The 15,172-nt window shown below is 42.7% G+C and overlaps 1 protein-coding gene and 1 long non-coding RNA gene across 2 annotated transcripts; both read right to left on the bottom strand.

Annotated features, from left to right (window-relative positions):
* Positions 1–8,856: 8,856 nt before the first annotated feature.
* LOC145799019 (uncharacterized) lies at positions 8,857–9,543 on the bottom strand. Its single transcript, XR_014341004.1, has 2 exons — positions 9,461–9,543; positions 8,857–9,010 (listed from the first exon to the last, which is right to left on the bottom strand). It is a non-coding gene; the product is annotated as an uncharacterized LOC145799019 (long non-coding RNA).
* A 186-nt stretch (positions 9,544–9,729) lies between these two features.
* LOC114297875 (14-3-3 protein 1) lies at positions 9,730–14,762 on the bottom strand. Its single transcript, XM_028242354.2, has 4 exons — positions 13,917–14,762; positions 12,029–12,151; positions 10,773–10,889; positions 9,730–9,896 (listed from the first exon to the last, which is right to left on the bottom strand). Exons 1-4 carry the CDS (start codon positions 14,424–14,426, stop codon positions 9,876–9,878), a joined length of 771 nt encoding a protein of 256 aa, XP_028098155.1. The 5' UTR covers positions 14,427–14,762; the 3' UTR covers positions 9,730–9,875.
* Positions 14,763–15,172: the final 410 nt, after the last annotated feature.

Genomic DNA, 15,172 nt, shown 5'->3' with positions numbered 1-15,172 from the left:
AGCAGCGTCGAGCTTGGTTTTGATGATTTTCAGAAGGGAACGGTTGGTGACCTCAACTTGGCCGCTTGTTTGGGGGTGACCGGGAGAGGAGAAGCATGGTTGAATCTGGAGAACTGCACAAAATTTTCTGTACTTCGCGTTATCGAATTGTTTGCCATTGTCAGAGATGATGGCTTGAGGGATGCCAAATCGGCAAATGATCGATTGCCAAATAAACTTGGTGGTGTTCCGCTCGGTGATTGTGGCAAGGGATTCAGCCTCGACCCACTTGGTGAAGTAATCAATGGCGACAATCGCGAACTTGGTCTGGCCTCGACCGGTGGGAAGTGGACCAACCAGGTCGATCCCCCACTTGGCAAACGGATAAGGGCTGCAGAGTGTGATTAACTCTGTAAGAGGAGCATGAGGGATGTTGGCAAAGCGTTGACATTTATCGCATTTGAGCACGAAGTCGGTCGCATCTTGATTAAGAGTTGGCCAAAAATACCCAGTACGCAGTATCTTCTGGGCAAGGGACCTGCCACCTGAGTGATTGCCACAAATTCCCTCATGGATCTCCTGCATTACATAAGTTGCTTGAGCTGGATTGAGGCACCGTAGATATGGCCGAGAGAAACCGCGCTTGTACAATATACCGTCGACAATGACGTAATTGGACGCTCGGGATCGGACTTTGGCAGCCTGCTGCTGGTCGTCTGGGAGTGCTCCTGTGGTCAAGAATAGGAGAATGTCGGATGCCCAAGGGATGGGTTCGTTTTGGATGTATTGTACAGCTTGCAGATCGGGTGAAATGGCTAGGTGGTGTAGGTATTCGACGCGGACATCATGGCTGAGAGTAGGATGGTCAGCAGAGGCCAACTGAGCCATCTCATCTGCTTTGGAGTTTTCCGCCCGAGGAATGTGCCTGATGTGGAAGGTATTGAAGAGGTGAGCAAGGGGGAGTGCCAGGTCCCTGTAAGCCCGCATCGTGTCTTCCTTGGCATCAAAGTCCCCCGTCGTCTGACCGACGACGAGTTGGGAGTCGCTGAATACTCGGAGGTGGCTGACCCCTATGTCCTTGGCAAGTTGAAGTCCTGCTATTAATGCCTCGTACTCGGCTTCATTGTTGCTCGCTTCAAACAAGAAACGGAGGGCACATTTGAAGTAGCCGCCCTCAGGGGAGGTGAGGATGAGGCCGGCACCACTTCCTTCTCTTCAGGACGAACCGTCGACATTAAGGGTCCAGGAATGAGGGTCTTCTGGCTCTGTTGAAGTTGGTGGGAGCGGAGGTGTGGTGGTCGGGGTCGGCTTGGTGAACTCCATGATGAAGTCAGCTACAGCCTGTCCCTTGATTGCTGTCCGAGGGCGGTAAGAGATGTCGAACTGGCTGAGTTCTACGGACCATTGCATCAGTGTACCTGAGAGTTCTGGTTGCTGCATGACCTTCTTCAAGGGCTGGTCGGTGAGGACCACTATGGAGTGGGCTTGGAAGTATGGGCGGAGTCGTCTGGAGGCAATAACCAAGACCAGGGACAGTTTTTCCAGCAAGGGGTAGTTCTGCTCCGCGCCCCTAAGAGCCCGACTGATGTAATAGACCGGCCGTTGGATTGAGCCATCTTCTCTGAGGAGAGCTGCACTGACTGCGGTTCCCGATACTGCTAGGTAGAGGAAGAGGGGTTCGCCCGTGATTGCTTGGGAGAGAAGGGGGGGTTGGCCATGCATTGCTTTAACTGTTGGAAGGCTTCTTCGGATTCAGCTGTCCATTCAAAAGTCTGCCGAAGAACTTTGAAGAAGGGCAAGCACTTATCTGTCGCACGGGAGATGAAGCGGTTGAGGGCCGCCACTCGGCCGGTGAGTCTCTGAACCTCTTTGACCGTCCTAGGCGACTGCATCTCAACCAAGGCCTTGATCTTCTCGGGGTTAGCTTCGATGCCGCGCTGACTGACCATAAAGCCCAAAAATTTGCCAGACCCTACGCCGAAGGCGCACTTCTCTGGGTTGAGCTTCATCTGGTACTTGCGCAAGGTGGCGAAGGTCTCACGTAAATCAGTAAGGTGATCGGAGGAGTATTTGCTTTTGACTAGCATGTCGTCGACGTAGACTTCCATATTCCGACCTATTTGGTGATGGAAAACGGCGTTAACCAGCCGTTGATAAGTGGCCCCGGCATTCTTCAATCCGAATGGCATTACACAGTAGTGGTAGGTATCTCGGTCGGTGATAAATGATGTGTGCTCCCGGTCAGATGGTTGCATCAGGATTTGGTTGTACCCAGAGAAGGCATCCATGAAGCTGAGCATTTGATGACCGGCCGTGGCGTCGACCAGCAGATCTATGCGGGGAAGGGGGTAGCTGTCTTTGGGACAAGCTCGGTTCAGGTCAGAGTAGTCAACACAGAGCCGCCATTTGCCATTGTGTTTGCGGACGAGGATCACGTTGGACAACCACTTAGGATAGTCCACATTTTTTATGAATTGGGCCTCGAGGAGTTTGTCAACTTCGGCGGCTATAAGGGTGTTGCGCTCCGGATGGAAAATGCGTTGCTTCTGGCGGTGGGGTCGAAAGTGGGGTTCGATGCTGAGGCGATGGGTTATGAAAGAGGGGTCGATGCCTGGCATGTCAGAATGGGTCCAGGTAAATACATCGCTGTGCTCGGTTAGGAGAGCAGTAAGGTCGGCCTTGGCTTGGGAAGGTGATTGGCTGCCAATCTTGGCGGTTTTGATTGGATTGGTGGGATCAATGTTAACTTCAACAAGTTCCTCTACAGGTTCACCTCTGACCAGCTCGTCCTCGTCTCGGACGTCAAGCCCTTCGATGATCGTGGCTTCTTTTAGCTTGACTTCTTTGAGTGAGGCGACATAACACTCCCTGGCCACGGTCTGTTCTCCTTTGACAGTTCCGACACCGAGATCGGTAGGAAATTTGATGGCAAGATGATATGTAGATGTGATGGCTTGGAAGGCGTTGAGGGTTGTGCGGCCAAGGATGATGTTGTAAGCAGAGGGGCAGTCGACCACAAGAAAGGTGACCAACTTAGTGGTCTGCCGCGGGTGCTCGCCAATGGTAATAGGTAGATCGATGGAGCCGATGGAAGTCACACGGTCGCCGGTGAAGCCGACCAGGGGGGTTTGGAGAGGAGACAAGCTTTCTTCCCCAATCTTGAGCTGGCGGAAGCAATTGAGGAAGATAATGTCTGAAGAGCTGCCGTTGTCTATGAGGACTCGTCTGACTTTGTAGTTGGAGAGGATGGCGGAAATGACAAGGGGGTCATCATGTGGGTAACGGATGCCTGCACAGTCGATGTCGGTGAAGGTGATGGGTTCGATCCATTGTTTTGACTGTTTTGGAGGTCGGTCTACCGTCGCCACTGCTTTGTCTGAGCCCTGCCTGATTTTCCTGAGTTCTGCCTTCTGAGCCGAGCGGGACGGTCCCCTGCAAGCGAGGCCACCTGAAATAACTTGGATTTCTCCGACTGGTGGAGGGGGATTACCAGGAGGCTGAGGTTGTGGTGGTGGGCGATCGTGGCCTTGGTTAGGTGGGGCTTGATTGCGGGGTGGTGTTTGTCGGCGATTGTTCCTGGTGAGGTCGGTTCTTTGCCTCTGTGGAGGGCGGGTGTCTGTGAATCGGCTGAGGCGGCCCTGGCGTATGAAGGTTTCGATCTGATCTTTGAGGTTAATACACTCGTCGGTGGTATGACCATGGTCTTGGTGGAAACGGCAGTATTTGGACTGATCTTTTCGAGTGGAAGGGTTTCGTGAAGGTAGGGGCCATTTGAGGGTGTAGTCCCGTTGGATCTGGTTGAGGACGTGCTCCATAGGGGAGTTGAGGGGTGTGTATCGCTCAAACCGACCGGGCGGTCGGGTCGGAGTCGACCGGTCGGCACGGGGGGGTTGGTTATTATAGTGGGGTGTTTGGCTATTATACTGGGCGGCTCTATTTTCGGAATCTTTCCTCTTGTCTCTAGGGATCGGATTTTTAGGGTTGGGCTCTTGCCGAGCGGCCAGGGAATCTTCAGCATTCATGTATTTCTGGGCTTTGGATAGTAGGGCTGCTATGGTGGTTGGAGGGTTTTTGGAGAGGGAGAAAAGGAAATCCGACGACCGCAGGCCGGCCATGAAGGCGGTGAGGATGACCTTGTCGTCATTCTCCGCTACTTGAAGGGCCTCGGTGTTGAAGCGGGTGACGAAGCTGCGGAGCGACTCCCCCTCAGTCTGACGGATGTTTAGGAGTTGGGTGGCTGGGTGTCTCTGACGCTGGGCCCCGATGAAGTGGCTCAGGAAAGAGTCACTGAGGTGTTGGAAGGTAGAGACGGAGTCCGCCGGTAACTGACTAAACCACAATCGAGCTGATCCCTTTAGTGTCACTGGAAAAGCTCGACACATGATCTCGTCCGGGAAAGCATGGAGGATCATGAGGGTGCGGTAGGTTTCCAGATAGTCGACTGGGTCTGTCGTGCCATCGAAGGAGTCGATGGTAGGCATTTTGAACTTGGGGGACAATGGTTTGTCGCGGATGGAGGCAACAAAAGGAGAGTTGGCGGTAACTGAGGGCTTGTGCTGGATGTTCTGCGTGACCCCTTGTAGTTGGAGTTTCATGGCTCGGAGTTCTGCGTCCCAGAGAGGAATGTTGTCGCCATGGTCGGTCAGGGGGGGCTGGACACTGCTGGCTTCCCCCTCAGGGGCTGGCGACACGATTGGCGGGCGTGGAGGCGGAGGTGGGAGGCTCATATGTGGGGGAGGGGGTTGTGAACCTTCTGGGTTGGGGAGAAGGGGAGGCGGAGCATTGTGGTCCGGGGTTTTTTCTTGGTTGGGTGGAATGTCTGGGGGTGGAGCAGGGAGGTTTCTTTGGAGCAAGGCATTGATCAGGGCCTGGTTTTGCTCGGCCATGCGGTTGATACTGTTAGTAAGTTCGATGATGTACTGTGGTGGGTTGTTTGGATGGGAAGGGTCTGTTTGATGATCGGTGGTATTATGGTGAGAGGCCATGGACCTAGTCGTGACCATACACCTGGGCGTGTGAGAGGAAAAAGGTAATAGTGAGAAAGGAGGGCTCCGGCGTTAGCGAACACAACTAGCGCACGGATAAACCACAGGTTCCCACAGACGGCGCCAACTGATGATACTGTCGATACTGTCCGTCCCGGGTGGATGGGTCGGGCTGGTCCAGGCTCTTCGAGTTCCGGTTTGGGATGGTGATTCCGTCAAATGACCTGCATGCAAGTCCAAAGGGGAACGGGGCCGTCCCCTAGTGAACCCTCAGGCGTGAGAATTAGTAGAGGAAGAAAATGTAGAGAGAGAGAGATGGAGAGATAGAAAACTTAACCTTTCTCTTGTCTTTCTATTCTTGCTTATATCCTTTGGTAATCATTTCAATGTCCCTCGTGATGTGCCCCCTTCCGCCGAAAGCCTGTGCTGTAGCTTACCTTGTTCAGGGCGAGGGGGCTCCGTTCCGACGGGGAGGTGTTGTCGTAATAAATGCTGTGATGGGATGCATTAATGGTGATGTGTTGTGGTAATAACTCTGCAGATCTTTGTCTGCTGATGTGGCCCGTGTTCTACCTGCCACGTGCCCGAATGCCATTGGCCCCCCATGTCTAGATGGCCTCCAGCTGTCCTGGGCTTTGCCAACCGGGTTATGCTGTTGGTCCTAAGCGATGGGTTCGGGGTGGTTTGCTGTGGGCCGTATGCCTCGTGGGCCTACCCATGTCACTCTTAAGGTTTTAATTTACATAACACTTTGTTTCATATTCATCAGTAATTCATTAATCATATGGATGAAAAAAAGATATTATCATATCTTTTATACTAAAATATAGACTTACCTTGCTTATCTTTATATTTTTATATGATCTACACTAGTTCCGATTTCTTTAATCTTGCTATGAGATAGGCCAATACAATTATGTTAAACCATAAGGTATGTTGTATTTTATATACTTTGAGAAAGATGAGGGTAATTTAAACCAAAATAAAATAAAATAAAATAAATAGAGGAAGAAAGAAGTTGATTCGTGTTTGTTAATTGGCTAAAATATATAAAAAGTCAATTTTTTTTTTTAATCTTTTTATATTTCTTTTTATAAAGAAACAAAAAAAAAATTACAACACTAAAGAAAAGTGAATTTTCAAACCAACACTTAACTTCATATGTGGCCAAAACTTATTACAGTTTTGACTCCCCTTTTTTCCCAAATGTTTAAAATAAATAAATAAATAAATAAATTGAAACTTCACATGATTTAAAATCATGGTAGAGAAATTCAAGGTCATTTTTGGACTGTTTCACAGGTTCATGACCTCATGCTCAAAGCATGAATGCATTGAACAACCGACACTGTTGGACTTGGACCAATAGCATTGTTATCAGTTTCTTTGCTTTTCAAGAGTGACAAAGAAGCTTTTTCCGTACACACAACAAAGGCCTATTTTGAAAAGTGATAAAAAGGGCCTTTTTAATTTTTAATTAAGTTTAGTTTGTAGTTTGTTTAGACAAATGATTTGGAAAATTAGTAAAAAGTGATTTTTGATTTTTTTGATTAATATTTATTTATGATGTCAAATCATAATAAAATGACTAAATTACTCCCATTCAGTTTAAAATATTTACAATTTCACCTATATATAGGGATGGCAATATCAACCCGGCCCGACGGGGACCCGGACCGCCTCGTCCCGATAAATAGGGTTTTTCCCGAAAATTATTCCCCATAGGGCCGAGGACAGTATTGAAAAATACATCCCCGATAATTTTCGGGCCGGGGACAGGGATAGGCTTCTCAACCCCGGCCCCGGCCCGAAATTTCCCCGATGATCCCCGCCTCTATAACTCTTAGCTGTATTAGATAAATATCTGCTTTCATCTTATATTCTCTCTCAACTCTCTCACTGACTCAACTCTTTCACTCTTATCTTCTCTCTCAACTCTTTCTCTTTACTCTGTCGTTCTCAACTCTCACTCTCTCTCAACTCTCTCGTTCTTCTCTCTCTCATAGCTCTCTCATAGTCACCGTCATGGCGACATCACCACCACCACCGCTGGCCCCGACCCTCCTCTCTCTCTCTCTTCTCCGCCCCTCGGTTTCTCTTTCTCTCTCTCCACTTCGTCTCTCTCCATTCTTTAGCAGAAGGTCCGTCTCTCACCACCACCGAACCCACCGCCACAGCCACCGTCACTGTCGATCTCGCCATAGAGCCTGGTCATTGGCGTCGCTCAAATATGTACCAAATGATGAAGGTGTACTCAGAGCAGATGTGTTAGATCTGTCCTCTCTCTCTCTGATCTGATGTTGTTGTTGTTGATCTGTACTTAGATCTGTGTTGTTTAAATTTTTTTTTTTTAATTTGTGTTAATTATATATGTTGATCTGTGTTGATAATTTGATGTTGATTTGTGTTAATAATTTTTTTTTTAATCTGTGTTGATCTGTACTCAGTCTGATTAGTTAATGGTTTGTTGAACAAAATTTTTTTCAAATCTATGTTGAGTAACTCAGATCTATGTTTTGATTATTCAGTGGTTTGTTGAACAAAATTCGAAAAAAAAAAAGAAGCTCGGGGATATGTCGGGGTCGGGAAAATCCGATCCCCGTTAGGGGACGGGGACGGGAGGGTGATGGGCTCCCCCGCCGGGGATCGGGGGCGGGGGCGGGGATTTTGTAATCTTCGGGGATCGGGAACGGGGGGAGTAGTCCCCGGTCCCGCCCCGCTCCACCCCATTGCCATTCCTACTTATATAATACATTTTGACTCATGAAGGGTAGAATTGTAATTTTACCATTGGCTAAAAACTAACTTTCTAAATGAAAAAAATTAAAAAAGTCAACTTTTAACTTTTATTACAAATTAAAAAAAGTGACTAAAAGTCAATCTCTCAAACAAGTCAAAATCAATGATCTGTATGTGATTTTCAGCGAAGACAGTCCAATTCACTTGTCTTGGTGTTTGGGCCTCTGAGATTGTCTAGGCCTTTCTTGCTCTCCCCATCAAAAATGATGAGTGCTCTGCTTTGGTATTTGCCATTCAAAGTGACCCACGCAAACGAGCCAAGTCGAGTCGAGTTTTAGTATGTTTGAATTTGTTTATTAAGATTTTAACGAGCACAAGCTCGAGCTCGAGTTTGAGTTGAATAAAAATTTAACGAACCGAGCTCGAGCTGAGTTGGTTTAGGCTCGACTTGAGCTCGAGCCTATTCACGAGCCTTAACGAGCCAAAAAATTTATAAATTCATACTTACATGTGAGACTAAAGTTACAATTAAAACTTTGATTATATAATTATATATACAATATATATAAATATACTAAAAAAAGTTCATATTTTACTAAAATAATAATTGGAACTGCTACGTAGCTCGAATTGTCGAGCTTGAAATTGACTCGAATCCAATTTCAAAAGCAGAGAAGGAGAAGAGAAGGAATGAGGAAAGGGAGAGGCTCGGCCGACGGCAGTGGTGCTGCGACGAAGGGGAGGGGCTCGGCGGGACCGGAGGCGACGGCGGTGGTGCTACGACGATCGCTGATGCTGCGACGAAGCGGAGGGGCTCGGCCGACGGCAAAAGCGGAGGGGCCCTCTCTTCTCTCCATTCCCTCTTCCCCTCCTCTTTCTCTTCTCCTCTCTTCTTCCTCTCTTCTTTCCCTCTTTCTCCTCTGTTTCAGACCACCCAAAACACCCAAAATGACATTCGAGCCAATTTCGAGCCAAGATTTTCGAGCTACGGCTCATTTTCCAATAATAATATCTACTACCACTATTATATAAATGTACTATCCATAGTTAACTATTATTTACATTTATATTTTTTAAATATATACATAGCATATTTCTCTTATTTTTTTTTATATTATTTAATATATAAATAATAAATATTAAACGAGCCAACTAACGAGCCGAGTTTTAGAATGTTTGCGCTTGTTTATTAAAAATTTAACAAGCTCGAGCTCGAACACAAAAAAATATTAACGAACCGAGTTCGAACGAGCTCTTACCGAGCCGAGCTCAAGCCTGTTCACGAACGATTCTGTTCATTTGCAGCCCTATCCACAACACTCGTACAAAAATTCCAGTTGTAAGGAGATTGAGAAGTTATACACAACTGATGATAGATAAAGAGAGAAAAGAAAGAAAAGCTCTAATTTCAAATTTTTCTTTTCTTGGAAGATTGAGCTTTCAAAATTCTTATTTGCAGAAATTTTTCTTACAAAAAGTAATCGTATGTTTGACCTATTGAAAATCCATAAATTACAAAATGGTATCATGTAGGAAAAATATATATTTTTCTAATTAAAAATGTACCATGAATGATTTTAACAGCATACTAAGAAATCATTTTTATATTTTTCTAATTAAAAATGTACCATGAATGATTTTAACAGTATACTAAGAAATCATTTTTCAGTAGTTTTAAACTTTTATAACCACCCCAATTGGTTGAACGGTTTAAACCTTTTCAAGTTAAATACAATTCACAACCATATAATATTTACCAGGTGGTGCTCAGAAATAGTTTGACGGGCCAGGCGTGAGTTGAGCCGGTGACTTATATTGCAGAAACAAAGAGACCACCTGCTTTATCGAAATGCCAGAAAGAAAGTAAATCTATGGTTGAATCACGAAGAAAGAAATTTACTTCACCGCATTATTGAGAGAGAATTCATTTGAACTTTGGCACAAAAATTATTTTACAACAAGATAACAAAATAAAAATCCAGAGACTAACTTTAAGCGACCATCAACAGAAATCATGAAATCCGGATTTTGAAACCAGAGCAAGTTTTAATTAGCAAATCATTACAGTGCATACTAAGAATATGAGGACATGTTCAGTTTTATACATGCAAATTACAGAAAGATTATGACATTTCAAGCCCACCTCCCTCGAGGAGAGACTGGTTCATCAGCTCAAGCCTCGTCTATTTGCTCCTGCATGAATCACCCCAACAGAGTTATAGCTTAGCTTCAGATGAATTTAGACAACTAGAAAACCAATCCTTTGAACCATGATTGCGATATGCATTCGAAAGTCAGTAACTAATATTACTACCAGCTCACCCAAAAAGTTGAGTTACGATTGGAAACTGAAGAGGGTTAATGAGACTAGGTAACGAAAAAATTAGCATTGCATATGAGTGATTTTATTTTTAATTGCATATGAATGTTTCATAACATTGTTGGAGTACTGGCATTGTTGTGCTCAAGATTTCAAGAAGAGGATAGCAATTCTTGCACTTTCTTCTTCTTTTCTAGTGATGTTCCTTCTCTCTATTTTCATTTTCTCATGCGATGAGCAAATATTTTGATGTTTTAACCGAGTTGAAATTGTTGACTTTTATTTAGATGCTGGACTTTTGTGTTCAAAAAGCCATATGTTTTGATAAGGAACGAGCAGTGCAGCTCATCAGATGTAATAGCGTTCATCCAGAGAAAGACTCACAGTAGGCTATTAAAGCTATAGCAGGTGAATCTTTAAAATCAAGAATTGGTTCCTTACAGGAGGGTATTGTGGCAAAATTTAGAAAGAAAAAGTTCCCTCATGAGTGTGAATCAAATACCAACCTCCACAAATAAATAAATAAGATAATTAAAAATATCAGGAAAAAAAAATTGTTCAGTTGTGAAATTCCCATGACCAAACTTTCAGCCAATACACTCTTGTCTCTACACCGATTTCTATCATTGTAAACCAAAATAAGTAAAATTGCAAAATAAAACCTCTTTACCCTGAAAACCTAAATCGTATACCAAAAAGTCCTTTTTAAAATGAACAAATCCTACATAATCATAATAAGATGAACTGACCTGCATATCTGAAGTCCAAAGAGTGAGATTGTCCCTCAGTAGTTGCATGATAAGAGTGCTGTCCTTGTAAGACTCCTCTCCCAAAGTGTCCAGCTGAGCAATGGCTTCCTCAAAGGCCTGCATATAAAGCAAATTAATCTATAATCATTTGTCCTTTTTTCAATAACTATCTTCTTATTTTTCAGGTTCTTGCTACATTCAGAATGCTGACAATAAAGCTTGTGTTAGGGGCGGATGGATTTTACCGGAATATAGTTTGATCTTGCGGAATAGACAGAATTCAAAAAATTAAATTGGGTTTGGATAGACAAAAATTCCATTTGAAGTCCCTTCTTAAAGCATTAAACTTGGACAGAATTGGTTTTTAATTAAAAAGTCTATTTTGTTTTACTAAAATGTTCTCATAACATTTAAGGATAAAAAAACTCTGAATTCCCCAAAGCAAAACGAAGAACAAAATATTGCTGTTTGGTTTTAGAGTAAGATCATAAAGCAAAGATTATAACTATAATAGTTGATCTGAAGTACACACATGGAGTTTGGGGAGGCATAGGATCTGGAAGAATGAGAGTGGATGCTTGAATAACCAAGATCAAATTTACAAAAGATGCTCAGAGCCTGGATTCTACGTTGAAATCTACAGAAAAGCAAGATACAAGGTGGGGGAGAGAGAGTAGCCATAGTCAAGTGGGAACTTGAGAAATTTGCTACACAATTAGAAGTGAAAAGGTAGGGGTTTGGCACGTATCATTTGCCATTCCAGATCCTTTAGAAAACCCACATATGCACTTGAAATTGAGAATTTCTTTTCAATTTACTCTTCATCCCTTCCATAAGTGCTATGCAATATAATCAATTAAGAACGTATAATTTATGAAATCAGACATCAACTTAAATTTGCAATTGGTTTTTACAAAGTTAACAAGATTCAAAAAAGTCTAGAAATAAACAATTAAAACTAACCAAAATTATCACAAGGTTCCATTTCATCATCATGAGAGTAAATGTCCATTCGTGGCTGAGGTTTTTTTGAAACGCCCAATACATGTTTATGTACCCACCAAATTACAAAGTTTATATAATGAACACTCCTTGACGGTAGCACATAAAGAATATGTGATCCTAATAACAGAGGTAAAGTGAATGTATACATGGACATACAGTGGCTGCCATCAATTCATGGACATACTTTTGGAACTAAGAAAAAATAAAGAAGCAAGTCATGCATTTCTACCTGTTGAAGGAATGGAACAAACCTGTTTAGCCATGCTACAAGCTTTCTCTGATGCATTTAGAATCTCATAGTAGAAAACCGAGAAGTTGAGTGCCAGCCCCAACCTTATAGGGTGAGTTGGAGCAAGATCAGCAACCGCAATATCCTTCACAGTTTGACCAATTAAAAATTAAAAAAATAAAATTTGGTCAATAGCAATTCTTAGGTATATTAATGAGTAGCACGTAGAATCATCATCAATGAATGCTATTTTACAAATATGTACAGGTCTCAGATTCAACACTCACTAGGTTCTATCTATCAACTCTTTGGGGTCATATTTACGAGTTTTGTCTGAGATTTGTCCGATCTACGTGAAGGGTCACTTTGTGTGGGTCCCGAGATTAGTCGAGATAAATGAAAGCTGGCTCGAACACCCCGTCATCATAAATAAATAAATAAAAAGGCAATGAAATAAACATCACAACAGCCAAATGCACCAAAAGCACAGGCGGAACACGCAAAGAGACATACGGTGCATGACATACATACGAGATGTATGTACATGCAGTACACTCTGAGACTTCAACACTAACTTGGGAATTTGTAAAAAATAAAATAAAATATTTCATATTTACAACAAATGGCTTTTCACTCAGTAAAAAAGGTCAACGGCGTCATTGTCATTCCTTGAACCGAGGCCTGAGTCCTTTAGGGAATCAAACAGGTGTTCCATATAATTGCATATGTACAACAAATTAACTATTGCATTTTAACAATAACTATCTTATTTTAAACAAACCCATTGTTGGAAAATGATTTAAATTGAAAGATTCTGAATATTAGCATCCTAGAAATCTAGTACAATGCCAAAAGTCATGATTAAAAAGTAGTACATACCACACAAAACTCTACTAATTTCGTATGTTTTGCATGATTATAAAACTTTACGTAATCAGATATCAGGAATGCTACAAACGCAGAAGAAATACTCAAAAAGACACCTAGAATTTAACATCTATGGTCAAGATTCAATCAATGTGTGGCCTCACAACAACTTTAAATTTACACCATTGATCTAAAATCTTGGTACTTTTTCTGGTGAATTTTCTGGTACCACAGATTTTGTTCATCAGATATATCTAAACTATTTTATATCTCTCTGTGTGACAGATAAAAAGTATGAAACTTTGCATATTACCATGTCAACATAACATACTTCAATAGTTCCATCCTATTAATAACGCAAGAATTACATACTTGAATTTTGCATAGTCATAAAAACAAACAAATTGAACCTACATAACACGCACATATACAAATAGATATTCATATACGCATCCTTCAGATACATATAACCAATCAGATAAGTGGGCCTTTTATGTCCACCTATCAATCCAACATAGACATACACGAACAATTGAACATATTATGTACATACACACATACACCTATATATATCACTATAGGGATGCAAAGGTAGGTTTGGGTGTGCAAACCCCAATAATTTAAAAATATTTTTAATTTTTTTAATATAATATATGATATTTTTCAAAATTTTGGAAGTGCAGTCACCCTCCGCAACCCTTAGATCCATCCTTGCATATAGGAATGTTATCCAAATTCTGAATCCCTAATTCAGCCAAATGGTCACTAAGAATTTAAAAATCTAAGAATGATGGCCTCTCTAACACCCAATTCCCTGTCAAAGTTTGCAACTTTCTTTTGTATTCTCACTTTAATAGATATTAATTAACGAGTAAATTTGTTTGCATGGCCGTCCCAACATTTCAAAATCGTATTTAACTAAGGCCTCAGGCCTCAAAATGAGGTTTAGCCTAAGATCTCGAAAAATCTTGAGGCCTCAGTACTCAATCTCCAACTCTTTTCTCAATAATACTAAACACAAAAGCTAATGAGTAAGTATAGACCTGAGCAGCCTTGTAGGAGAGCATAGTGTCCTCAGCTGCCTCTTTCCTCTGAGTCCCAACCTTGAATTCGGCCATGTAACGATGATAATCACCTTTCATCTTCAAGTAAAACACTTTGGACTCACTTGCCGATGCTGAGGGTATGAGATGCGAATCCAACAGCTTCAGAATTCCAGCACACACATCAGACAGCTCCGATTCCACCATGGATCTGTAGTCCTTCACCAGCACCACGTGCTCTTCGTTCTTCCTCCCCTCCTCCTTCTGCTCTATCGACGACACGATCCTCCACGCCGCTCTCAGCGACCCTATCACGTTCTTGTAGGCAACGGAGAGGAGGTTTCTCTCCTCTACGGTCAGCTCGAAGCCGGCTGAGGTGGAGCCGATTACGAGCTTTTCCATGAATTTTACCATCTCTTCGTAGCGCTCAGCTTGCTCCGCGAGCTTAGCCATGTAGACGTACTGCTCTCTGGTTAGATTCTCTGGTACCGCCGCAATCGCCATCGACATCGCAATTGGAGGGCAGAAGCTAGAGAGAGGAAGTGGAATGGAGGGGAGAGAGAGAGAGAGAGAGAGAGGGGGCCTCTTGGGACTTGGAGAAAAGGGGGCTAAGATTACGAGGTTTTATTATTATTGTATTATGGTTTCGTGTGAAAAGTAAGTTAGTTTTTAATTTTTTTATTATTTTAATTTAAGATTAAAAAATTTCTTTTAAAATTTTTTTTTAATTTTTTAAATTTTTTTACGAAAGAAAAAATTGTAATAATTATAAATTAAATGTAATATTTTATTATTAAACCTGAAAGTTTATTTTATTTTTTTTTAAAATAATTATAAAAAAAAAAATCTCAAACTTAGCTTTCCGAAGGAAGCCTATTGATGTTTTTGTCCAAATAAAGGTGAACCGCAACTCTCGGTTTACTCCCTTTTGTCACATTTATGGAAATGGTGGTTTGGTAGTTTTATCAAGGTCGTTGGTTGAATTGAATTCACAAGACATTGGTCCAAACGCCGTCGTCACAATGGTGAAATTCAACGGGGTGGAGCGAGTATAGTGGTTTTTCTACGTACGAGCGAGTATGGGGAATGGGTTTGGAGTGTGATTGGTCAATAATTATGAGACTAGGATGAAATGTGAGAGGATCAGAGTCAGATTTCCACTAAAACTCTCTCATCATTTCTATCAGCTCAAGTCTATTTCGGCGTAATTACCCAAAACAAAAAGTCTACTTCGGCGGGGCCGTCATTGGCCCAAA

This window comes from Camellia sinensis, chromosome 1, assembly GCF_055761805.1.
Source record: "Camellia sinensis isolate YWXY chromosome 1, ASM5576180v1, whole genome shotgun sequence".
NCBI lineage: Eukaryota > Viridiplantae > Streptophyta > Magnoliopsida > Ericales > Theaceae > Camellia > Camellia sinensis.
This window is presented reverse-complemented; position numbering and strand designations above follow the sequence as displayed.